Consider the following 26,235-nt stretch of genomic DNA (forward strand, 5'->3'; position numbering starts at 1 on the left):
TTTCCACTTTAAAAATCAACTACCGAAGTTAATCAACAAAGTCAAGCGCAACTTTGTGAATAACCGAATTCAGCTCATCGGAGCCCATACATTCTAATACTGTACGGAGATGAATCTCCATACAGTAGTAATCAGAAGTTCTGAACGATGCGACTTTGGATGTAGCATCCAAAGCTCGCTTCACTCAACACTAGAAATTAGGTTACAAAGAAAATATGAAACCCGTTTGGAAAACAGAATTCTTTTATTCACATAAATAGTTTAGCGCAGAACTTACATAATCTACATTTCACATTCTCTGATCGCTGGCTTGCGATAAAACTGTATGGAGGTCTGCGCAAGTTCCTGCAAGTGGACATGGGTGTGAGGAGGTACCATGGAAAGGTGACAACTTTATCTTCTGGTGTAATAGGTTTCGGTTTCTATAAAATAAATGCATAAAGCCATGGCTGCCCGGACAGACAGCAAATTTGCATGAAAATAAATGTTTCAGTTAAGTTCAGACAGAATACACGAGACCGCTGCACAAATGTAGATCCTACACATGGCGTGTATCAGTCACTGTCAAATTCCTCTATCCTCAGCTCTTCATCTTCCATAATGGCCTGGGCTGTAACAGGTTGAGGTTGACTGGGTGGAAGATCAGTATCTCCTCCTTGGCTGGAAGGAAGTAATGAGCCACCTGACCCCTGCTGAGTCTTGGGTCTGTTTTCACTTTCTTTAGTGCTTTGTCCATGAGCAGGGTCCTCCTCATCACCACTGTCAACATCTGCTACTCCGGGGTCCTTGTCGGTAAGGGCTTCCAGCCTTATCCTAGACAGACATTACACACAAGTCAAGATTGAAATACTACAGCACTGAAGTTATATTGTAAAACACAGAAGTACTTAGTGTGGACCTGTGATTTCTGCTGCCCTATCTGAGAGCAGGATATGATCTCTGTGATATATCTGGAGATGGGAGAAAATTCTGACAGGACTCCTAGGGGATACTATGAAAATGAGAGATCTATCTCCAGCAGTCCCATAGAAATTAATGGAGCGGCAGCGTGCTCTTCCAACCAGCCACTCCATCCATTTTAGGGCACTCCTGAGGGTAAGTGGCCCCCCATTCTTGTGACACAATAGTTATCCCCTATGCTGCGAATAATCGTAGGACCTACAGGGAGGAAGGCGGTACTGTTTACTTACATCTCCATGGAAAAGCTGTTTTATGAACATACATAAGTGCTCTTGAGATGAGAGCAGACCTGCAAAGAGAAAATGACTTCCTTCCCGCCGTTCTCCTGCTAAAATGCGGCTCCAACATCCGGTTTGACATGGCCACAGCCAATCACGTGCATAAGCAGTATCTGGCTCCTATTGCATCATGTGACCATTTGTCATGATGCAAGGGGAGCCGGACACCGCTGTGGCCTGTGATTGGCTGCGCTAATGTCAAACCGGATGCCGACATCGATGGAGCCCACCGGAGCATCGCAGGCCTGCAGGAGAAGGAGTGGGGAGCTGGCGCTGAGAAACAGGCAAGTAATTTTCCCTTTGCAGGTCCGGCAGAATGGGTGGTTTTGCCAACCCCCCCCCCCCCTCCCCCTCAATTCTTGCACAACCCCTTTAAGTTCACAGTCTGCCCCTATCGAATCATAAAGACATGATTTAAAAAAATAAAAAGGAAAAAAACTAAGTAAGACAGCACACTGACAGCTTACACAGACTGAAAATCTCTCTATACCTTCCAAAGTGTCTCTTCAAGGGAAGCCTGCCAACATCCTGGATAAATGCAATTTGTGCTGCAGAAGAAAAAGGAAATTGCAATTAATATCGTCAGGAAATCTTTACAATTTGTGACTAGATGTTCCTAAATGAATACCCAAAATGCACCCTTCATACACCATAATTCATAAGTAGCAATAATTGCAATGCAGAAAATGACCCATTGTTTAAATCTCTTTTTATGTTTAATACTTTTTTAAAGAATTTTTTGTGGTTTTTTATCCTTGTCACTTTCTCCAGTATATAAAAAAATTGTATATAATCTTGCAATTATTTTAGGCCATTAGGCCTAAAATCTGTTAAATGGAACCCGTCACATTGAATATAGTGTTTGAGCTGCAGGCAGCATGTTCTAGAGCAGGAGGAGCTGAGCAGATTGATATATGGTTAATGGGAAAAGATTCAGTAAAACCTGTATTTTATTCATGTAAATTCCTGCTCATTCAGGGTTTTTAAGTCCAGGAGGCGGTCCTATCAGTGATTGACAGCCTTCCCTCTATGATTGTGTATACACAGATAGCTGTTAATCACTGATAGGACCGCCTCCTGGACTTCCAAGCCCAAAATGATAGTAGATGGAGTATAATTGTATAAATTACAAGTTTTACTATTTTCCCATAAACTTATACACCTGTCGGCTCAGCTCCTCCTGCTCTATACTATTCTGCCTATATCGCACTTTGCATTCTCATGATGACCGGTTCCCTTTAAGTCTACTTTTACACCTCAAGCGTGAAACGCCGGCATGGCCGTTCAGGCAGATGCAGCAGTTTGTGTCTGGCCGGTTCTCCGCTTGTCGGCCAGAATGCGCACAGATCTTCACCGGACCCCATTATACGACAGCGCCAGATCTGGACAATTTCGGCAGGCTGTTCTCTGCCGGAACAACCTGCCGGAATTCATACCGGAGATGTGAAAGTAGCTTAGGACTTCCTGTCTTCTGGGAACAGCCATGTAGGCCACAGACACAATGGACAGGAGCTGACCCTATTGACCTGTCAAGCTGTGATATCACCTATTGTGAATAGTGGATCCTGTGTTATCTATACAGAGGTGTTAATTGTGATTGTAATTCTGCCTGTGGTGACAACTTTTCAGTAGTTAAATTATCATTACCTGTACAGAACAGGGGAAAAAAAATTATTATTATTATTAGACCTAGTAGCCAGTGCGAAAAAAAATTGCAGGATTATATATAAAAAAAAAAAAGTAAAGCACAGTAACATGGAAAATAAAAAATAAATAAAAAAAATTCTAAAAAAAAAAAAAAGAAAAAAAGAAGGACTCATAAAGACACATTACCTTTAATAATGGAAACTAAAAGGGGGGATAAGTGTTAGGGAAAGGAATGGGTGGCAGGGAGTTACAAGCTCCTCAGTTGGAAGAACCTTCTCAGATTTTCTGAGGTTCTGTAGTAATGTAAGTTGGATGTTATCGTTCTACGTTCCTTCTATTAAAAGGGGTTGTCTCACTTCAGCAAATGTCATTTATCATGTAGAGAAAATTAATACAAGGCACTTACTAATGTATTGTGATTGTCCATATTGCTTTCTTTGCTTGCTTGATTCATTTTTCCATCACATTATACACTGCTCATTTTCATGGTTACGACCACCCTGCAATCCAGCAGTAGTGGTCGTGCTTGCACAGTATAGGAAAAAGCACTAGCCTATGTGCAGTCCCGGCCACCAATTTTTCCTATAGTGTGCAAGCACAGACACCACTGATGGATTGCAGGGTGGTCGTAACCATGAAAATGAGCAGTGTATAATGTGATGGAAAAAGGAATCCAGCCAGCAAAGGAGGCAATGTGGACAATCACAATACATTAGTAAGTGCCTTGTATTAACTCTCTCTACATGATAAATGACATTTGCTGAAGTGAGACGACCTCTTTAAATCCCCCCCCCCCCAGAAAAAACCAAAACAAAAAAAAGGTCACTACGGATATAACTGTACAGTTTACCTTGGTTTCTTAATGGGTTTGTGAGCTTTGCCAGGTATGGTACCACCTGGGTCTGAAGGCACATTGGTGAGGAGCAGAAACTAGAGAACAGTTCTCTTGCAGCAAGTGTATTTTCCCGATACTGTAATCAGAAAAGAAAATGAAGAAAAATGGATGCAGAGATTCCAGGGTGAATGTGTACTAAAGAGGGAGTGAGAGGTACGCTGCAAGCGTCAGATTTCACAGGACGGAAATACCAGAGGGGATCGCTTGCAAAACCAGTTTTGGTAAAAATACAAATCGCCTTACCAGGATGAAAATCGTGAGTGTAAATGACACACAGGGATATATTTAGGTACCTAATTATCATGCTCCAACAGGATCTTTAAGAGGCTGTTCAAGAAGAGCCTCCAATTTGAAACCATTTTACATACTGTGCTACGAAACTGCAAAACTGTATTATTCGTGATCCCCCAGTGCGACAATAGATAAAAGCAGCAGCAGAATCAAATTAACCCCTTCCCGACTGTCCACTGACTATATTTGTCCTATCTGTACATACCCTGTGCAGAAGGCATATATATAAATGGTCAGGTAGGCCTTTAAATCCCTGTGCTGTACAGCGCTAGGATTGAAGCTCCTGCAATCTAGCAGGATCAGGTCTGGTCCTGGTAGTGAGACACAGCGGGGACCCTGAGGAGAAGACAGGAGCGGTTTATTACCACTTCTGCCTTCTCCACTGCCGGCAGGAGAGCAGTACATGAGCACAGGGAGGGAGAGCAGGATGCAGGCTAGTCTCTTAATAACCTCTTGGGGGACACATGTGCCAAAAATAAGTCAAAATATAAGTAAAAAATAAAATGCTAATTTAAAAAAAATATTTAAAAAATAAAAAATTATTAAAAATACTGTCACCATAGTCACCCCTTTCACTCAAAGCTATACATGTTAGGTTACAAAATAGAGAACCCATTGCAATAAAAAGTCCTAAGTGTAAAGTAAAAAAACATAGCAAAAATTATTTTGGTAGTTAAACTAATAGAAAATGTAGGGTCACTAAACCACCACATGCACAAAATCACGAAAAATTGCCTGGATTTTCAAGCCTGGTCATGAAAGTAGGATTTTTGTCTTAACTGGAAAATCCTTTTCTCGCCGAGTTCATTGGGGGACACAGAAGACCATGGATATAGCTGCTGACACTAAACAAAAAAAAGTGTTAGCTCCTCCTCCTCTCAGCTATACCCCTCCTGCAGACACTGAGCTAATCAGTTTGTATGAAAGCAGTAGGAGCAGCCAGGAGAAGCCAACAGAAAACAATAAAAAGGTAAGAAAGGCGAAGATGGGTCAGAATCAAGAACCGGAGGGACCCATCAAGGAGAGTCAGCAATGTACTTACTGGGTGGGAGCTGTGTCCCCCAATGAACTCAGCGAGAAAAGGATTTTACAGGCAAGACAAAAATCCTATTTTCTCGCTCGTATCACTGGGGGACACAGAAGACCATGGGAGGTTAAAAGCAGTACCATGGGGAGGGAACAAGACCAGAACGAATCCAAGGCCTGTCATAGGGCCCTTCACAGAATTGCGGGTGGGAGGACACACCTGGACCCCTGAAAAAAGGACAGGAAGAGCCATTCCAAGGAAGGCCAGCCAGAAAGCGTCTGAATACCCAGACGCCCCGGCTAGGCAGAAGAAGAACAGCCCAGGGGACATAAGCCACGGCTTAAGAGACTTCGGAAGAAGTGGAGAGCACACCGAATATCCACAAGATAGACAAGAATGAAAACATAGCCTGGGTCCAGAAAAATTCTAAGGAAGGTGATGCCCAAGGACCAGTACCCCAGAAAAAGACCCCCCTAGAATGATCAACAGTCATGGCATGGCAGGAGAAAAAAAACTAACTGAAAATGGTGTCTGCATACCAAGGGCCAGAGAATTGCAGATGTGACAAATCTTGCCCCCCCTTTCCCCTCCCGTGGGAAGAAGTAGAGGTGTCAGAAGGCGACAAGCCCCTACTCCATACCAGGCTGTCAAAGTAGAAGAGCACACCAGCAGTACCATTAACAAAATCAGGGCTAGAGAACCTGGATGTCAGGCATGACTATAGCCCATAAGAAAAGAATATCGAGGGATAGAAGAGACACAATGAGAACAAGGCAGTGGAACCGACCCAAAAAAAACAGCAAAAAAAAATAAAAATTGGGTAGTAACCTGGTAGGAAAAGAGTTTCCACCGGGATAAAAAAAACGTCCCGTTTAGACCAACGGCCAAGGGGTTTGTCTCATAAGAATGTTCCCCAAGGAGAATGACAATGTGGTAAGCAGAGACATGGAGAGGAGGACCTTAAAGGGGTTGTCCAAGTTATATTTATTGATGACCTATCCTTAGGATAGGTCATCAGAATCAGATCGGCGGGGGTCCGACACCCCCTCCTATCAACTGTTTGAAGAGAAGGCGTGCGCGGTGTCAGCGCTGCCTCCTCTTCACTGTTTACCTTCTAGCCGTTGCATCTGCAGTGGTGAGCAGGTGTAATTACACCCAAGCCTTCCTATTGAAATGAATGGGACGGGTTGGGTGTAAATACACCTGCTCACCACTGCAGATGCAATGGCTAGAAGGTAAACAGTGAAGAGGACGCAGCGCTGACACCGCGCACGCCTTCTCTTCAAACAGCTGATCGGAGGGGGTGCTGGGTGTCGGACCCCCTCCGATCTATCAATAAATATAACTTGGACAACCCCTTTAAGCTTCATAACAAGAGAAGAGAGAAGCTGTCTGATACCTATGGAAGGCTGCCTGAACTGGCAGACCTAACCGGAAGCTAAAAAAAAAAGGGAACAGGTAGAAGCAACGTACATGGCTGAAAACATAAAAGTTGCGTAAACCCATCAGACATTATCAACCGCCACTGCAGACCAACTCCGCCTAAAGAAGAAGAGGAAGATATGATAGGAATGTACAAAACGGCCAGACCGGAACCAGATATGGGATAAATACTGCGCCAGGAAGGGAGTGCGACATGGAACGCCACAAAGTCCCGAAAAAAAAAAAAGACAGAAGATAACCAGGATTAGTGCAATTACTCCGCCTGCGGAAGGAGAGTAATGTTACAGTCTGTATAGGATCCAGTGGTAGCGCAATTACTGCATGGAATGAGGATAATGTCACAGAATTTACAGTACCCAGTGGAAGTGTAAATACACCCACTATGGATGGAGGGCAATGCTACCAGGAATATATGATTCAGTGGTAATGCCAATACTCCGCCTATGGAAGTAGGGAAATGGTACAGGACGTACAGTATCCAGTGGCATTGCTAGTACTCCGCCTATAAAGGAGAGTAACGTGACAGGCTGTACAGTATCCAGTGGTGAAGTAAATACTCCGCCTATGGAAAGAGGCCTTGGTACCGGATGTATAGGGTCACATGTGCAAATACCCTGCCTATGAAAAAAGAGCAATGATACAGAATGAATAGGAATCCAGTGGTAGTGCAAATACTCCAAGAAAAGAGGGTAATGCTACAAGCTGTACAGTATCCAGAGGAAGTGGAATTACTCTGCCTAAGGAAAGTGGGCAATGCCACAGGCTGTACAGTATAATAAAAATCACAGCAGTGAGAGGTATATTTTATTATACTACATTCTGGGGTGGGAACCCTATGCACAGCGGAGTAAACCCGGTGTGAACTAATTTGTTCTACATAGGCTGTACAGTATACCGTGGTAGTGGTGAATAATAATAGCTGTGGGAATTACATGCAGCCCCAATCCCATCAACCCTTTTAAGAGTGATTAGGTAATTATTTTTCCCTCAGCCACAGAAGCACTGAGGCAAGGAAGGGGTTAAGTAGGTTGGGGGCGGAGCTCAGTGGGCTGAAGATATGGGCGCAAAGTTTCTTGCAGTGAGAGTACAGTCCCCGCCCCCCAAACACTCTGGTAAAACGCGGCATAGTAGGTAGTGATGGGAAGTTCGGATCTTTGAGCTGAATCGGTTCATTTGAATCAGCTCATTCAAATGAACCGATTCATGAATCGGATCTTCGGTTCACTTCATGAGCCGGCAGAGGCAAGTGAACTGAAGATCAATGCGCATGCTCAGCTCATCGAATCTTCGGTTCACTTGCTGAGTCGGCTCTCAAGTGAACCGAAGGTCAGGAGGGACAAGCTCCTGGCAAACACAGCTCTGCTGCAGTGGAGCAGACTGTGATAATTGTCTGAGAGTGTTAAAAGAATCGTGTCACCGAGTCCCTACCAGACTTCCTGCTCTGCTACAGCATGTAGCAGAGCTGTGTGTGTACAGGGTGCATGTAGCATGATGCTACACTGCTGCATGCACCCTGTACACACACAGCTCTGCTACATGCTAGATTAATGCCTGCCCCCCCCCCCCCGACGGACGGACTGACTGACTTACGGACTTACAGGGAGCCGCAGAGCAGGGAGCCTGGCAGGGACTCGGTGACTCACGGTTCTTTTAACTCAAAAGAATCAAATGAGTCTCTGACTCATTCGATTCTTTTAACTAATAGACTCAGCCGATTCTCTGAGTCCCTGCGACTCCCCCTGTGCTGGGAGTCAGTGCTGCGGCCTCTGATTGGTTGGAGGGCGGGGAGGGGCGGGGCTAGCGTCCACTGCCGGCTCCTATTTCACTGCCTGCTGCTGCCTCTGTGCTGATCTGACTGAGCCGTTTCATTCGGATCGGCTCAGTCAGAGGAACCGACTCTTCCGGATCAGTGAACTGAATCGGTTCAAAAGAACGATTCGTTCATGATCCGGACATCACTAATAGTAGGCTGCAGAGCCGGGGCCTCGCGTACAGGTGGGGCCGACCGGAAGAACTTCTGGCTGGTAGAGCAGCGCATGGAAGGAGCGGGAGTGTCAAGGGGACCTTGCCCCCAGAACAGAGGAGGTCGGGAATGGGCGTACAGACGCCCAGTGAGAGCGCTGGAGTACCGCCAGGCCTGGAGAAAGATGGCACACTGAGGGTCGGTGAGAGGCCAAGGTTTTGTGGAAAAAAAAAAAACTTTTACTGTGTTCACTTTAGAAAACACAGGAGAAGGGGACCTAGCAGAAGGTTAACCCCTAAAACCCATTACAGGGAGGAGGGGAGGAAGGTTAAACCCTGGGATTTTGGCAGAGGCCAGCAGGGAAAGGTAGGTAATACTTACCTAGACGGTTTCTGCCCACCTTTATTCCAGCAGTGTCACCTTCCTCAGTGTGCTGCCACAATGGTAACAGGGGGGACTGTTCCTCCTTGTCTTCCAAAGGTGGGGAACGAGCAGCGAGCTTGAGAACCCACTGGTCTCTCCCACAAGTGTGGAGAAAACAGGTGGTTGGAGGCCGCCTGTAGTCCGATCGGAAAAATAAAAAATTAAAGAAAACGAGATTTTTGTGAACTCACCTGTAAAATCTCTTTCTCGCGTAGTTCATTGGGGGACACAGACCGTGGGTATAGCTGCTTGCTGCCACTAGGAGGCGACACTAGGCTAAGAAGTGATAACTCCTCCCCCGCAGGCTATACCCCCTCCAGCCTGGAGAGAGCATATCAGTTTGTGCCCAAGCAATAGGAGTAGGAGAAAAAAATCAATAAGGAAAACACAGTACACAACCCACAACTGACAAACATCAGTCGGAATGCACCAGAACTGAGGACCATACTGGCCCACCAACCGCCAATATGTGCGGCAAACAGAACACTGGGTGGGAGCTGTGTCCCCCAATGAACTACGCGAGAAAGAGATTTTATAGGTGAGTTCACAAAAATCTCATTTTCTCGCTAGTATCATTGGGGGACACAGACCGTGGGACGTCCTAAAGCAGTCCACGGGGAGGGAAAAAAATCACACGCCCCCTGGAGAAAAAACGCCCTCGAGGATGCGGCATCCGCTGCCGCCTGCAAGATCTTGCTGCCTGGAGCAGCAACAGATGATGGCTAGAAAAGACCCCCGAAAAACTCAGTGAACTTGCCGGAAGACCAAGACGCTGCCCTCTAGAAGCGATGTCTGGAGTAGATGAACCCGAGAAATGACGACCGCTGGACGGCCAGGCCATCACTCCGCTAGGAAGCAACCGACAGGCAGACATCCCAGGGAAAAAAACTAAAAAAAACATCCCGTTGGAAGACGCCAGCTATGACAAGGACCTCCAAGAAAATCAGACAGAAAACCCATACAGCGGAACGCGCCAACGCGCCAGATATGGACCAGCAAATCTCCGAGGCCAAAATAGATGGCTGATGGAGTGCCCACCCTTAAAATACGAGGGAGAAAGAAGAGAAAAACCATGTCCGAGAAGACCCGAAAAGCGGTGACCTTCTGCCAGAAAGAAAATTCTGGCGGAGCACTGCCTGATGCAAATGACAAAGGACAAATGGACGTACAAAAAGAAGAAGAAGAAGTCCCAGAGGGGGGCTTGTTTGTTCCTGAAACGCCCCCAGCGATCTACCGATCGTCGGGGCGAAGCCGGTTGTAGACCACAACTGTGGGAGCGGAACCAAAATCCAGGTTCGCAGGATCCTCCTCTGGTTAACAGAAACCGGTAATGGAAAAAAACCCATAATTGACATATATTGACTTGCGGGCAGAGACCAAGATAAGAGAATACTCTCCGTGGAAAAAAATAGATCCCGGATTCCATAGCTATACAACCCATTGCCACCGGTCGAGGAGACCGAAGGGAAAAGGTGGTCAGCAGTCCCGCTAGAGGAAGGACAGGAAAGAAAAATAGGGGTGTTCCGTTCAAGGAACGAAATCCCTACCAGTGGTGACAAGGTGTGACAGTCACCCGCTCAGCCTGGCTTGGGGGGACCGTAGTCCACCCCCGGAAGGAGCCGTGAAAGGAATGACCACCATCGCTTGATGTGACACAGAAGTAACCATAACTGAAGGGAGGAATCACTGTAGTGGTAGACGAGTGCCACAGGGACTAAGTAAACATATCTGACGGACAGTATCACCGTAGTGGTAGACGAGTGCCACAGGGACTAAGCTACCCAGTCGAGCGCGCCCAAGTAAGGTGCTGATAGCTATGGCACTGACGCCAATGCAAAACCTGAGTTGACGACACAAGAACAATAGTCGTCAGAGCAACGGACAGTTAACAGTAATGAAGACCATTGAGAGGTCAGGGCAAAGCCCATTGCCATCAGGGACTGGCACTGTACAGATCTCTTGGTAATGAAATACACCCTTGAGGAGGAGCCCATACAAAGGAAGCTGCCAGAGTAACGCAAAGGCCACACTCCAGCTGAGGAGGATGCCACACCGTACAGGATACCAATCCCAGAGTCGGAAGAAACCGCCGTCTGACGAAGGAACTGTGCAATAGGAATGTTCAGTAGGAACCCTAGCATGTAGTGGAGATGCAAATACCCTTTGTACAGTAATAGCTACCGCCTGCTCCTCCCAGCGTAAAACTGAGGGAGAGGCCTAAGGACACCCAGAAGTAGCATGGAACCAAGCCAACTCAGTCAACCAGAGCCATTCTGAGGCATTCCATCTAAAAAGGGGGCAAAACCAGAGCAACCGCCGAAGCAGTGTCAGGGTAGAACCCCTATCTGAGGGGGCTGACCCACTGCCATGAGTTCGATCTCCGGCCCTTGTGAGAACTACCCTTGCTTTTTTGTCAGAAGTGGGATCTGAACCCACGCCTCCATTTGGAGACCCGAACACCCATACACGGAAGAGATTAACTCTTGAGTCTGGCACATTAGACCACTCGGCCATCCTGAGTTAGAGAACACGCTGTAGTAGTCAATGCAGAATGCCAGCAAAACACCCTCACCTAATGAGGAAGAGTGGTGGCCCAGAATACAGAGTCAGTGCAACCTTGGGCTCGCTGGGTCGTAATCCCAACATTTGTATAATGGCGTGCACCCACACGCTGTAGAGGACCAAGTTCTGACCGACCTGAACGGTGGAGGCCCATAGGGATGGGAATCTAGGGCACCTGAAGAGCTGCTGAGCGACTCCCTTAAGAGAACGAGGAACGACCTATCTGCGCCAACCACCAGTACCAGAAGAGATGGGAGGATACAGTATGGGAGCAGTCCCAGTATCCATATACCTCTAGATGAAGAGTACCAGGCACCAATGGCAACGACTGTTGCCGCGGCCCACCCGTGAAGGAAGCCACGGCATCTAGTGCGGAGGCTTAGTTGAATTAAAGCATGCATAGATGCTCAGTGATTTCCCGTTAGATGTAGAAGGGGGTAATGCCCCGACTGTTGAATAGTATTCAGTGGTAGCGCAACCCTCCGTCAAGGAAGGAAGGTAGGGAGATAAACAGAACCGCATCCAACGGTAGTGTAATAACCCCCTCCCTGGAGGGGGTAACGCGTACTGTAAGCATTACCCTCAATGGAAGTGCAACCACTCCACCTATGAAGGGGAGAAAAATATATAGGGAGTACTGTATCCTGAGGTTAGCGCCAGTACCTAACCTATGGCAGGGGGTAATGCACCCAGTAGGAATTGACCCCTATGGCAGAGAATTACACCCCTATCGAAGAGGATAATGCATACGAATAGTCCCGTTCCCGGTGGGTAGAGAATTCCTCCACCTAAGCAAGGTGGTAATACTTACAGCAAACATTGCCACCCGCGATAAAGCCATAACGCCTCCTATAAGAGAGGCTAATGCATAACGCCAGTACTGTACCCAGTGGAACAGCAATCCGTCAACAACCGAAAGGGGAGACGCAAATGGCTGGCACGGACCAGTGCAAGTGCCGTCAGTCCACCTGTGGAAGGAGGGAATACAAAGGGTAAGTACTGTATCCAGTAGCAAAACAAATGCCGCCTAAGGAAGGGGCAATGCAGACAATCAGTACTGCCATGGATGCAGTCTAGAAGGTTCATATCAGAGTCCGCAGAACTGTTCCCTCAGAACCAACCCCTGTCAGAAGGGAGGGTTCTGAATATCACCCTAATGAGGAAGGATGGAGGTGCGGAGGAGACCGAGGAGGAATGTCCTGCTCGTGCGCAGCTCTACCTCTTAGCATCCAGCCATGGCAGTTGCAGGCTGTGACAGCGGTGATATAACCATCAAAACACCCAGGAGGTGGAATCGGCATCCCTACCTGACCGCTCACAGGATTGTGTGGGCGGTACTCAATCGACCCACAATCCAGCAGGGTGGATTGGGAACTGCCAGAGGTCCTCCATTGCATTGCGCATGTGGATTAACAACCAAATGACCCAAGAGGGTGGATTGGGAATCCAGCAGCTGTGCTCCCCTGGCTTGTGCAGGTGGAGCATTATCAACCAAACGGCCCCGTAGGGCGGATTGGGAATCCTTCAGATGTGCTCCCCCGGATCCGTGCAGGTGGAGTATTATCAACCAACGGCCTCAGCGGGCGGATTGGGAATCCTTCAGATGCGCTCCCCTGTATTTTTGTAGGTGGAGTATTATCAACCAAACGGCCCCAGCGGGCGGATTGGGAATCCTCCAGATGTGCTCCCCTGTATGTGTGCAGGTGGAGTAATATCAACCAAACGGCCCAGCGGGCGGATTGGGAATCCTGCAGATGTGCTCCCCTGCATTTGTGCAGGTGGAGCATTATCAACCAAACGGCCTCAGCGGGCGGATTGGGAATCCTTCAGATGTGCTCCCCTGTATTTGTGCAGGTGGAGCATTATCAACCAAATGGCCCGTATGGCAGATTGGGAATCCCTCAGATGTGCTCCCCTGGATTTCACATGTGGTGGCCTATACACCAGACGACCCAGAAGGTGGTCTGGGAATTCTTCATGTGTGCATTCTCAACTAAACAGCCCCGGAGGGCGGATTGGGAAACTGTGAGCAATCCTCCCCTGTCCAGATAGGACATGGGCCCAGCCCCATACCCCACCACCAGGGTGGACATGCCGGCAGGAAGGGGTTAGGGTTAACTTCCTAATCTAAGGTAATTGGCCTGCAGAAAGGGGACGCTCAGATAATGCAGTGCTGGCTGCAAACAAACGACTTGCCACAAAGGGTTAACCCAGCTCAGAGGACCAGATGCGGAGCTCAGCGGGCACCTGGGGGAGGAGCGACAGCTAGTCAGGGAGAATCCGCGCCAAAAGGACGAACCCGCCCCCTCCATAACTGGAATGAAAGTTGCGGCCTAGTAGGCCGCAAAAGCCGGGACATAAAGTTCGGCGCACAGCCGACCGGGCGGTACTGCCGGCCGGTTACCACAGCGGGGCCTGAAGAGCAACCGCCGATGTCTGCCCACTGATTTGGAGGGGGAGTGTACACTCTCGCTGCGGGAACCCATCCCGTGCCGCTAAAACAACTGCACGGGCTGAGTCCCGGTAGGCCCGAAGAGGAGCCGGGGGCTAAATTTCTGGCGCCGGCCAAACGAATAGCCGGCTGGGAGTGGAGTGACCGGAGCGGCGCTCTGCAAGTGCCCTGGCTGAACATCGGCCGCGGGAGCTCACCCCGCAGGCCGTACAACTGGACCAGAATCTGAGGAGAACCCAGGCCCCCCGTATGGACAGAAGCCCAAACATTGGGCCTGAGGTAATGTGGGGCCCTCACCATGAATGGCCCACCTGAGGAAAAAGGTCCTCCATCTTATGATGAGGTGACCGGGGGGGAAGGGAGAAGGGGGAGGGGAAGGGCCGAGGTACTTACCCAATACGGACTACTCATCCCATCTTCATCCTCTTCTCTTCACCCTTTCTCAGAGTACCAGCAGGGTCACCTCTTCAGCCGCTGGCACACGAAGTGGCAGGAGACTGGAATGGCGGAGGGTCTCGCCGGATTCAGGTGACCCCTTGGCTGGCGGGAAGCAGGGGAGCTGGGCTGCCCTGGTCCACTTCCGTTTCTTGGGGAGGGCGAGCGGTGAGGGGATTCCGACACCGGCCTTGCTCCCGGGGTAGACAGAGTGGCTAGGCGACTCTGTTTCCCCAACCTAAAAGAGGAAAAAGATAAAATAATAAAAGTAAGCCGCCCTGCAAAAGCAGGGAGGTCTGCCTCCTACGACACTAAGCTAAAAACTGATATGCTCTCTCCAGGCTGGAGGGGGTATAGCCTGCGGGGGAGGAGTTATCACTTCTTAGCCTAGTGTCGCCTCCTAGTGGCAGCAAGCAGCTATACCCACGGTCTGTGTCCCCCAATGATACTAGCGAGAAAATGGTTTTGGCAGACTTGCAGGAAAACATGTCTGCCTCCCTCCTACAGACACTAAGCTAAAACTGATTAGCTCAGCGTCTGCAGGAGGGGTATAGCTGAGAGGAGGAGCTAACACTTTTTTGCTGTGTCGCCTCCTAGTGGCAACAGCTATACCCATGGTCTTCTGTGTCCCCCACAGATACGAGCGAGAAAGGGATAAGCACTTCCTCCTTGTTGGTGTCATCAGAAATTGATACAGAAGACATGGCTTCTCTTATCAGTAGAATGAAGTGTTTGCAGAGAGCAATGGCGTACCTGAATACAGTGCATCTGCTTGTATGTGACCAGTTCACCCTGCAGTAACCGGCACAGTCATGGACTACAGCATTGGGGCTGCAGTGTTTCAAGTGAACGCTGCAGCCCATTTTTATCAGCTAATAGGTGGGTAAATGGGTGGGCCATTAGTATTACCTCCTGGGAAAGCCCTATAAAAAGAGGGGCTGTCACCTCTCATGACATGTCAGTTTTAGTAAATACTTGCATTCCTTATAATATAAGAATTCTGTATGCTTTGCCGCTCCTCTATTTTTCCTACTATAAATTTATCAATAAAATGCCAACTGGGTGTTACCATTTGCCTTGTTGAAGGGGTTTGTCTTTGCACACTCAGTCAGCATTGATTGTACAGTGTCAGACTGTACAGGAACCCCCCCCCCCCCCTTCCCCCAACGGGTAATACGCAACTGGTGATTTATTAATAAAGGTCTTGTAGGAATAATGGAGGAACAGCACACCATAGAGTGCCCACATTTGTAATTTCATGTGGAAAACAATTATCTACTAAAAACAGACAAGCCAGGAGAGGTGACAGCTCCTCTTTAAGTGGAGTCTCTATAAGAAACACACTCTAATACATATTGTACCAACCTTTTTATTTACAAGAAGCCATTGTGGCTTATGTAGAGGTCGGAATCCAACTCCTGATTGACAACTGGCAAAAGCCCTGGAACTGTTGGCGTGTATGATCCCTCTGCTCGCCACCGAGGAGCTATATACATTCAGCGTGGACCTGACCTGCAGGGTGTAAACACATGAAATGAATAAAAACCAACCGTACGCTGACATGCAAGGGTCATATATGATCCCTGGGATCCTGATCAAACTCAAGAATAAACCAAGTTGGACCTGATAAACGGCTAAGAGTATACGACTGTATTATACAGTACTGTAATGGTAAAAGAACAAAAGGCCTATGACCGGGTGACCCCTTCAGTGTTTTACCACATACAGCGACACGCTTGTCTATGTTCTAGGTCTGATTTTGCCGCCCAGTCCCACTAAAGTCAATGTAGCTGAACTTCAAGACAGACATATTGCAGATCTACTAAATAAGAGATCACGCCAACAACATCTGTTATTTTGAGGCTTCTCATATACCAGTGATGGCGAACCTATGGCACGGGTGCCAGAGGTGGCACTCAGAGCCCTCTCTGTGGGCACCCGCGCCTTGGAAAAAGTCTATGGTGTACCAATATGCTTTAGACTTTTCCTGCCATTCATCAGCACAGGACGCACTATGAACAGCACAGGCAGCGCACTGAATTTAGGCTATTAAGCTATTATAGCTAAATGATAAAGTACATGGAAGATATACTATATTGGTATTCAGGTTAAATTGCCGTGTTGGCACTTTGCGATAAATAAGTGGGTATTTGGTTGCAGTTTGGGCACTCGGTCTCTAAAAGGTTCACCATCACTGTCATATACTGTAGCATAAGCGGCAGATTGCACAACACAGATGATCTCAGACCTTTAAGGCATTTAAAGGGAACTCCCATAGAATGGAATAGAGAGAGCTGGATGTGTGTGGCCACCTTAATGTTCATTGCGACCGTGAGACGGCACCCTGTCAATATGCCATAAATGTCCTGATAGGGAATACTCCTTTAAGCGTGTGTTCATACGGCAGAATTTTCTGACAGAACAATCCACGGAAAAATCCCAGGTTCACCCTTGTTTTTGTACTGCTCATTTGCAATTAACAAATTCCATGAGACTGCATCCAGATTAGCCCCGGAAGGGGGGGGGGGGGCTATTAGTCGCAATCTGCCATGTAAGTTCACCCTAAGCAGTGTATACTATTAACCATTATCTCTACAGTATCTGTATGTAGTAAACCAAAGATTGTAATAATGACTGCGCAAGTAAGACTCCTTACATTCCAGTCACCAGTCAGAACGTCGGCAGCACTGAGATAGTCGCTGGCTCGTACGACATCATCAATATCGGAGAAGAAATCTAAGTAGTTTTGGTGAAGATATAAATTAAATAATTCACTTCGCATGTGAGACTTCTCTACAACAACCTGTGGAGAAAACACAAGAGAAAGATTATAGTAAACTGAAATGAATACCAAAAATTCTGGAACATAAAAACTAGATTGACGCCAAGAATTGGGTGAAAGGGGCAGTGAAGGCAGTTATCACAGAAAAGACAGATCACTTAAAGCATCATGAGCCTTCAACAAACTCTGCATTCACCAATAGTGCAGTGTGCACATGAGGGATAACATTATTTCTGGCTATTACACCACTTGTATCTGGCATTTCTTTACAGTTTTGTGCTTGCCGAATATCTGGTTAGCAGTTCTCACAGACCTGTCGGGTGGAGACTAGCCATCATCCACTGCACACACAAAGTAGAGGAGAATCTCCTTCCGTATTGTCTCACAGTTACTAAGAAGCAGCCAGCATAATGGAGAACATTACAGAGATGTACTGACCTGTATGTGTGTGAATGAAGCACTTGTGCTGAGCTATAAGCTATCTATGCAGCTGTGCAGTCTCTCTTTGCCTGTCTCCTCAGCTCCTGCTCACCCCTCCCCTCTCTATAGACTTGCATTGACATGTGTAATATGATTCTCCTGCACAGATTAGGGAGGGGATTGTTGTACTACTTTGTGTGAAAAGTTAAGGCTGGTTTAGACAGGCCAAAGTTGTGGCTGATCACGCTGTGTTCCATCCCGACATTCGGCTTATCACGTTTTGCTCGTTCATCAGGTGATCGGCAACACATTTAACCCTCATGCAGACGTCCGTGGAACACGATCCTTGAGATACCGGACTGGCATTGCAGGAGTGCACAGTATCATGGGTTGCTATGACCCGTGTGCTTCGTGCCACTGCTGTACAGTAATACACTCTTATAGATGATATGAGTATTACTGTACTGCTGCACAAAGCGCACGGCGTCCTAGCAACCAATGACGCCGTGCGCTCCTGCAATGCCAGTCTGGTATCTCACGGACCGTGTTCCACGGATGTCTGCATGAGGCTTTAGATTGTCAGATTAATGGCTGTTGCCTATAATCTGGACGATTATTGGCTTGTCTAAATCCACCTTTAGTGATCATTTACCTGTTTGAGCGATCTTGTAACCCTATAGGTCAATTGTTGCTTCATCCAGCAAATGTTCAATAACCATTATAAGTTACCCGGATACAAATATAAGAGCATCACTTTTGTTTAGCAATGTTCCTTACCTCTGGAAGAACAAGAAGCACGTCTCTGTCATATTGCGATAAATGTGTTGGCAATTTATGGTAGCCCAAGTCAGCTTCTGGAGCCTCCCCTAAAAGAATTACATGTTTCAGTGGTATTGCACACAGTGGCCCAGATTTACTAATCCTACCTGGAAACCGGTCTGAGACATGGCAGCTCCCCTTCACTAGATCTATTGTCCTATATTCTATTAGGATCCTGACACTATACACACCCTATACCATTCTATGGCACTGTTCCACCTTGGTCAGCTGGTAGCGAGTCCATTCCTAGCCTATATGAAATGGTTTCAGTAATGTAACAGGTCCATACAGATTTTATCCAGCCACAAACTTGGGATACATGCTTCGTTACTGTTTTATATAGTACTCCGTATCAAGGTGCATCTCCGAGCCTCAGGGACTGTGACAGTGCTGTTGACAGTTTACTAGAGCTCAATGAGATGCCACACTATGTTACCGAGCAGCATCTCTAACAACTTCCTCCACGAGGACTGCAGGTGCATGCGCAGTGATGAGCGCTGGATGCCGGGGCCGCTGTGCATTTTTTAAAGACTATGATCTCTCCTGCTTGCTCTTGTTTGGGGCATATATTGTTTTGGACTTGTCTTTACTTTGCATATTCATTAGAAGCATTTACTGATCAAAGTATATAATTTACATATTTAAATGATCACATGACACCTGGGTGCCTATAAATGTTTAAGCTGTATGTACTATATTTATGCTTGAGGAAGACTACATGCATTGGAAACGTCGCCCTGCTGGGTAAAGGACAATCACCTTATTTTCACTGCCACATGGAGTTCTTCATATCTAATCCCATAGACGACATATGCTAGACCTGCACCAGATCTATCACAGGGGCTCAGGCTGAATGATAAATGCGGTGCAGAAATAGACACTCTAGCTCTATACTAACTATTGATGGACTTACTTTGAAACAGAATCTTATGCCATTTTTGGGGCAAAATTGCATATTATAGGCCCCGTCCTCTGTCGAGCAGGTTAGAAAGAAGAGTAGAAATCCTAGTTGTGTCAAAAATTTTGGACAGCTTTTAGGCACAGACACATTAGTGTGTCTAATGTGTGAAAAACACCACTGCAGTTTTTTGAGCCGGCAGAAAGGGGACGTTCCTCCTTTACATTTCCCATTCCTTTCACATTCAATAATGGCTTTGGATACAAACACTGCATGAAAACTGCCACAAAAGCTGCAGTATTTTTCCCCCAAAAATGGTGTATGAGAAACCACTAGGGATGAGCGAACTTGTGTTTTCACGTTCAGTGTACAAGGTTCGGGTTCTCCAAGAATTCCGTTATGGATTCCGCTATCATGAAAGCTGAACCACCTAGAAACCACCCTAAAATAGTATGTCACCAAAAGATCGCTCTAATCCTGTCATGTGGTTAACTAGTGATTCCCAGCTGCTTGGTGACAAACTAAATTTTATGGACTGGGCTAATTATTACAATTCTATACTGAAACTGAATGCTTTTTCCATGTGATTATGCAGCAAATTTTCCTCTTATATGAACAAGCTGCATTGTTAGACATATACCTTAATTCTGACAGCCCCATAAAGAGTCTCTTTTGTCCTTGAATTTATTCTACTGTCCTTATAAGCAAGGCAACACCCACTGTCCCTGGAGGTGGAGCGCTGCGCAGATACATGTTTAAAAAAAAGAAAAAAAGAAAAAGATTTCTGAACTTAGCGTAAAATCGACCATGGGTATCGCTGTTGCCACTAGGAGGCGGACACTAAGCAGAAAAGTGTGAGCTCCTCCCTCCAGCTATACCCTTCCTACAGGGACTAAGCTAAATCAGTTAATGCAAAAGCAGTAGGAGAAGCAAGACAAAAATAAAAATAAAAAAATACACTATGTACAAACCCAGAACCATATAGGCCAGTTTTATCATCCATATCATTGGGGGACACAGGCTTGACCATGGGACATTACAGAGTAGTTCCAAGGGTGGGCATAACAAGAAACCGTCCTGCCAATCAGAGAACCGCCGTCTGCAAAACTGTACGCCCCAGAGAAGCGTCAGAAGACGCAAAGGTGTGTACTCTGTAAAACTTGGAAAAGGTGTGCAAAGACGACCAGGTAGCCGCCTTGCATACCTGAAGGGCAAAAGCCCTGTGATGCACTGCCCACGAGGCCCCCACTGCCCGAGCAGAATGAGCAGTCACCCGGAAGGGTGGGGCCCGGTCACTAACGTGGTACACTTTCACAATGGGTAAACAACTCTATCGGGAAATTGTCCCCTCTGGAATCACGAACAGGGAATCCGTCCGCCTGAAAGATGACGTCTGGGACAGGTAGATGTGAACGGCTCGTACCGAATTCAGAGTGTGGAGCGACTGCTCCCGAGGATAAGACGAGTCAGGACAAAATGAAGGGAGAATAATCTCTTCATTTAGATGGAATGCCAACATAACCTTCGGAAGGAAGGACTGAACCTTGCAAAGGACTACTTTGTCCTGAAGGAGGATCAGGAAAGGCGACCGACATGAAAGAGCCACGAGTTCCGACACCCTACGGATGGACGCGATTTCTACCCAAAAGGCCACCTTGTAGGACAGGAAGTGAAGCGACACCTGCTGCTAAGGCTCAAACGGTGAAGACTGGAGAGCGTTGAGCACTAGATTAAAATCCCAAGGATCCAACGGAGAACGGAAAGGGGGCGCAGCATGCGCCACCCCCTGCAGAAAAGTCAGAACCGCCGAAAGCAAAGTTCCGCTGAAAAAGAATGGAAAGAGCCGAAACTTGCCCTTTGAGGGAGCTGAGAGCCAGCCCCAAGTCCATGCCCGACTGACAAGACAGACAAGAGTCGTGGCAACAAGAAACGAATAGGAGACAGCTGGTGACGCTCGCACCGACTAAAGTAGGACTTCCAGGTCCGGTGGTATATTCGAAAATACGTCGTCTTTCTGGCACAAATCATGGTCTGTACCACAGCATCCAAGAAACCCCGAACCCTTAGTACGGTGGCTTCAACAGCCATGCTGTTAAATGTAGCGACCCTAAATTCGGGTGCAAGATAGGCCCTTGCGACAAGAGGTCCTCCCGAAGAGGAAGACGCCAGGGTTGGTCGGCGAGGAGGGTGATTAGAGATGCGTGCCAAACTCGACGTGGCCACGAGAATGACAGGCAGACCTTCTGGAGGAGACGCGGAATGAGAGGAAGAGGCGGGAACATGTAAGGAAACATGAACTGACTCCACGGAATCACTAGGAGCGTTGCACGCCAGGGCCATGGAATCTCTGGACCGCGCGACGATGTCCTCGACCTTGTGGTTGAAGCGTGAGGCCATGAGAGCCAAGTCCGGCCGACCCCATCGCACGCAGATGTCTGCGGGTGAAGAGCCCGTTCGCCGGGATCGAGACGTCCCTGGCTGAGGAAGTTGTCAATCCAGTTGTCGATTCCAGGGATGTGAACTGCCGGAACATGGTTCTGCGCCCAGCGGAGGATCAGAGCTGTTTCCGCCATGGCTGCCGGGCTCCGCTCTGGTGATTGAGGTACGCCACCGCCGTGGAGTTTTTGAAAACCGGACATCCCCGGAGATGGTCGATCCAATGCCGCAGAGAGAGACGAAATCGCTTTCAACGCCGTTAATTGGGAGGGCGCTCTCCTCGCGTGACCAGACGCCTTGAATGGAGAGATTTCCCGACACTTTCTCTCCCCCCCCCCCCTTCCAAACCCCTGAGGCTTGCGTACGTTGTCAACACCGTCCAATGGAGAGGAAGGAACAAGAGGCCCGACGTCAGCATCGGGAAGACCAACCACTACCCGAGGGCAGGGGCAGAGAGACGTATGGGCTGATCCAGGGAGGCTGGGGAACAGTCCCAGCTGAACAGCTCGCTGAAGAGTTCTGGTATAGAACTGAGCATAGGGAACTGCTTTGAAGGCAGAGACCATGTGACCCAGAGACCGCATGCAGTGACGAATGAGAAGAGGACAGGGCCGCAACAATAGTAGAATCTGAAGATGGAGAGTGGATAGTTTCTCCGGTGGAAAGAGTACCATGGCCTGGAATGTGTCAAGCACCATGCCCAGATAGGTCAGCCGCTGCGATGGATAAAGACAGGAAAGGAGGATGAGGGGGTAGGTTAGACCCTGTAGGAAGGGAAAACTGCGCTTACCCAGCCTGTGTCCTTCCACACAGCATGTCCAGAGGAGCCTTGTCAGCATCCCACCGCAGGTGCATTTAAACTTAGGATGTTGGCGGAGGCAGCACACAGCGTTCGGAATCACCCAGCTGACGGGCGATTGAGCGGGGAGAACTCATGCCCCGACCCCAAAATGTAGCTGGCCCTGAGCACAGGCCCTGCTGGCTCTGGCCCCACCCCCGCAGGAAACATAGCTCTACAGCCCCGGCTGAACAGACACGCAGGCCGGGAGATACGAACCCACAGAGAGCCAATGCGGGAGTAGGCTGCAGAGAAGCCAGGGCCTCAATTAGTAGCTGCCCTGGCGGCGCCCCGAACCAGAGAAGATGCGCCGAACACTGAAAGGCCTGTGGAAAAGGCACCCTGTACCAAGCACTGCTGACCCCCCCCCCCCCCCCTCTCTCCCGACATAAGAAAACTCCTGGAGGGAACCAGCTCTGTGGGGGGACAGGTAACCTGAGAAGGGGAGGATGCTGGAAGGAGGGGAGCACTTTGGGGCCAGGAATACTCACCATCTGGTGCCTTCTGCCCCCCTGGCTCCAGCCGGATCACCACCTTCGGTGTGTACGGCCCCTTGGGGAGGGACGCTACACCGGAAACAGAGGAAACTTGCGGTGGGCAGCCGTGGTGATCCGAATGCTGGCAGGATGCAGAGGCTTTAAGAACCTCTGATCCTCCTTTGCTTCTAGAGAGCGGAAAGGAGCAGCGGGCTTGGGGACCCCCTGGTCTCCTGTGTGGGAGTGACAGCTTTTAGGACTGCCTGAACTCCCACAGAAGAAACGAAAAAAATAAAAAAAATAAAAAAGCACAGCCTGCGTCCTACAGACACTAAGCTAAAACCGATTTAGCTTAGGGTACTTTCACACTTGCGTTTTTCTTTTCCGGCATAGAATTCCGTCACCGGAGCTCTATACCGGAAAAGAACTGATCAGTTTTATCCCCATGCATTCTGAATGGAGAGTAATCCGTTCAGTTTGCATCAGGATGTCTTCAGTTCAGTCGTTTTGACTGATCAGGCAAATAAGAAACCCGCAGCATGCTATGGTTTTATCTCCGGTGAAAAAAACTGAAGATTTGCCTGAATGCCGGATCCGTCCTTCCGTTCTGCGCATGCACAGACTGAAAAAAAGGTGAAAAAAAATAAATGCCGGATCCATTTTTCCAGATGACACCAGAAAGACGGATCCAGAATTTCAATGTATTTTTCTGACTGATCAGGCATTTTTAAGTCTGATCAGGATCCTGATCAGTCTTACTAATGCCATCAGTTAGCATACATTTTGCCTGAATGTTGCCTGACGGAACTGCTTGCCGGATCTCTCTGCCGCAAGTGTGAAAGTAGCCTTAGTCCCTGTAGGAAGGGAACAGCTGTAGGGAGGAGCTCACACCTTTGTGCTTAGTGGCAACAGCTATACCCATTGTCAAGCCTGTGTACCCCCCAATGATACGGATGAGAAATATTGAAACCACAATGCCCAAAACAACTTACTTTTACAGTGGAGTATTTTCCCCAGTGCTCGGAACAAGAAAAGAGAAGCATCTTTGCCTCCAATGGCTTGAACTTCTGTTTTGTCTCCTACTTTATCAGATTTTTTTGAATTTTTTAATTTTGATGATGTTTTTGACACCTTTGATGGTTTCCCCTTCTTCTTAGACCACAAGTCTCTTGGCAAAGAAGAATCTGTGAGATAAGATGCAGTTTCAGGTTGCAGGATATTTTGAGGGGAAATATATCAACTTGCGTGCGGAAAATTTAAGCTGGAGGTAAATGAAATTTGTGATATGTTGTGTACTCTGCTGGTATTGTAATATGCTGTGTATTTTCTGTCCGAAAATTTGCTGCCAGTGTGCAACATGTGCATTCATCCTTATGCTCCATGAACACACTGGGGGTCATTTATCAAGATCTGCATTTGTACGATGGTATTGACATTCTCCTATGGAGTTGGAGGATGCACATAATTTATGACAAGGTGCACAGGCATAAATTATGGTAACTGAGCTGGGGCCAATGTCCAGACCCTTTTTGAGAGGTGGTGAGGGTAGCCTTGTAACACTGCTTGCGCCTACATTTAGGCACAATGTGGTTTGCTACTTTTCTTTTTTACACAAATTTCTGCCATAGAGCATCATAGTTGATGGCCACGGTTGTGTTTTAGCTGTGTGTCTATATCAAATCCACCCTCTCTGCAGGTACCATTTTCAGGACTGACTAAGACAAGTTTAATCTTACCTTTAAGTGCTGAGAATTGTAGACTGTTAATAGCGCTTCTAATATCCCCTGAACATCCAGAGCATAACATCTCCAGAGCTTCCTTATCAGGAACAGCAAACCTTCCTCCGCTCTGAAACAGCATAGAACAGCAAGGAGCACGTCACAAAGCAGCTCAATGTGCCACTTACTTATTACCCAATCTTTATAGACTTCAAAGATATTAACCCTTAGGAGAGGAGTGTTTTGCGCCTTCCTGCAAAATTTTACCTTTTGGAATGCTGCATTCTAAGGTTAAAGGTATTGTCTGAACTTGGACATTGGGGGCATATCGCTAGGATATGCCCCCAATGTCTGATAGGTGCGGGTCCCACCAGGGGCGTAGATAAGGGGGGGGATAGGGGGGTTCAAACCCCCCCCCAGAGTGTCTGTCCCAGTGGCGGATTACAATTCGGACGTTCGGGTCGGCAGCCCCGGGCCCAGCACCGCAGGGGGACCAACGCTGACCCGAACGCCCACATACTGCGGCGGGGCACGGGAGCGCATAGCTCCCTGTCCCGTCGCCGATCACCACCATAGGCTTCAGGCCTTGTAGGCCTGAGGCCTATGCGGTAGTGAAATCCCGGCACAGGCGTGCGTGATGACGTCATCACGCGCCTGTGCCGGGACGCAGCACTGTGACGCGCCTGACTCATCCCGCCTTCCTCTGCAAGCAAGCGCTTGGCCCTGGACATAGGTGAGTATTTAGCTTTTAATTTTTTGTTTATTTTTTATTTTTTTATTTCATGTGCCTACTTTGGGGGACATGTGGGGGGGGGGGACACACAGGAGGACATATTAGGGAAGATTAATCGAGTACATGGGGGGGGAATGTGGGGGCTGTATGGGGCAAAATTATTATGGAAGGGAATACTATGTGGGGACAAATTACTATGTGGGGGCAAATTATTATGAGAGGGACTACTTTGCGGGGCAAATTACTAGATGGGGCAGAGTGGGGGCAAATTGCTATGTGGGGGCAAATTATTATGGGAGGGTCTGGGACTACTATGTGGGGGCAAATTTCTATATGGGGCAGTGTGGGGGTAATTGCTATGTGGGGACAGTGTGGGGAAATTGCTATGTGGGGACAAATTACTATGTGGGGGCAGTGTGGGGGAAACTATTGTGTGGGGGCAGTGTGGGGGAAATTGCCACGTGGGGACAGTGTGGGGGTAATTTCTATGTGGGGACAGTGTGGGGGTAATTTCTATGTGGGGGCAGTGTGGGGGAATTGCTATGTGGGGGCAGTGTGGGGGAATTGCTATGTGGGGGCAGTGTGGGGGAATTGCTATGTGGGGACAGTGTTGGGAAATTGCTATGTGGGGACAAATTACTATGTGGGGGCAAATTACTATGTGGGGGCAGTGTGGGGCAAATTACTGTGTGGGGGCAAACTACTATATGGGGGCAGTGTGGGGCAAATTACTGTGTGG

The 26,235-nt window shown here is 48.0% G+C and overlaps 1 protein-coding gene across 1 annotated transcript in view; it reads right to left on the bottom strand.

Moving 5' to 3' along the window:
• Positions 1 to 225: 225 nt before the first annotated feature.
• Positions 226 to 26,235, bottom strand: part of RAD17 (RAD17 checkpoint clamp loader component) — a 34,739-nt gene continuing 8,729 nt past the window's right edge. Inside the window, exons 2-9 of the mRNA XM_044282783.1 lie at positions 24,782 to 24,893; positions 24,038 to 24,229; positions 18,356 to 18,444; positions 17,033 to 17,179; positions 15,742 to 15,888; positions 3,736 to 3,856; positions 1,729 to 1,786; positions 226 to 813 (exon numbers count right to left, since the gene is read on the bottom strand). Of these exons, the coding sequence (XP_044138718.1) occupies positions 555 to 813; positions 1,729 to 1,786; positions 3,736 to 3,856; positions 15,742 to 15,888; positions 17,033 to 17,179; positions 18,356 to 18,444; positions 24,038 to 24,229; positions 24,782 to 24,893 (1,125 nt within the window). The 3' untranslated portion in view covers positions 226 to 554. The remainder of the gene's footprint in view (positions 814 to 1,728; positions 1,787 to 3,735; positions 3,857 to 15,741; positions 15,889 to 17,032; positions 17,180 to 18,355; positions 18,445 to 24,037; positions 24,230 to 24,781; positions 24,894 to 26,235) is intronic.

Source organism: Bufo gargarizans, chromosome 1, assembly GCF_014858855.1.
Source record: "Bufo gargarizans isolate SCDJY-AF-19 chromosome 1, ASM1485885v1, whole genome shotgun sequence".
Classification (NCBI taxonomy): Eukaryota; Metazoa; Chordata; class Amphibia; order Anura; family Bufonidae; genus Bufo; species Bufo gargarizans.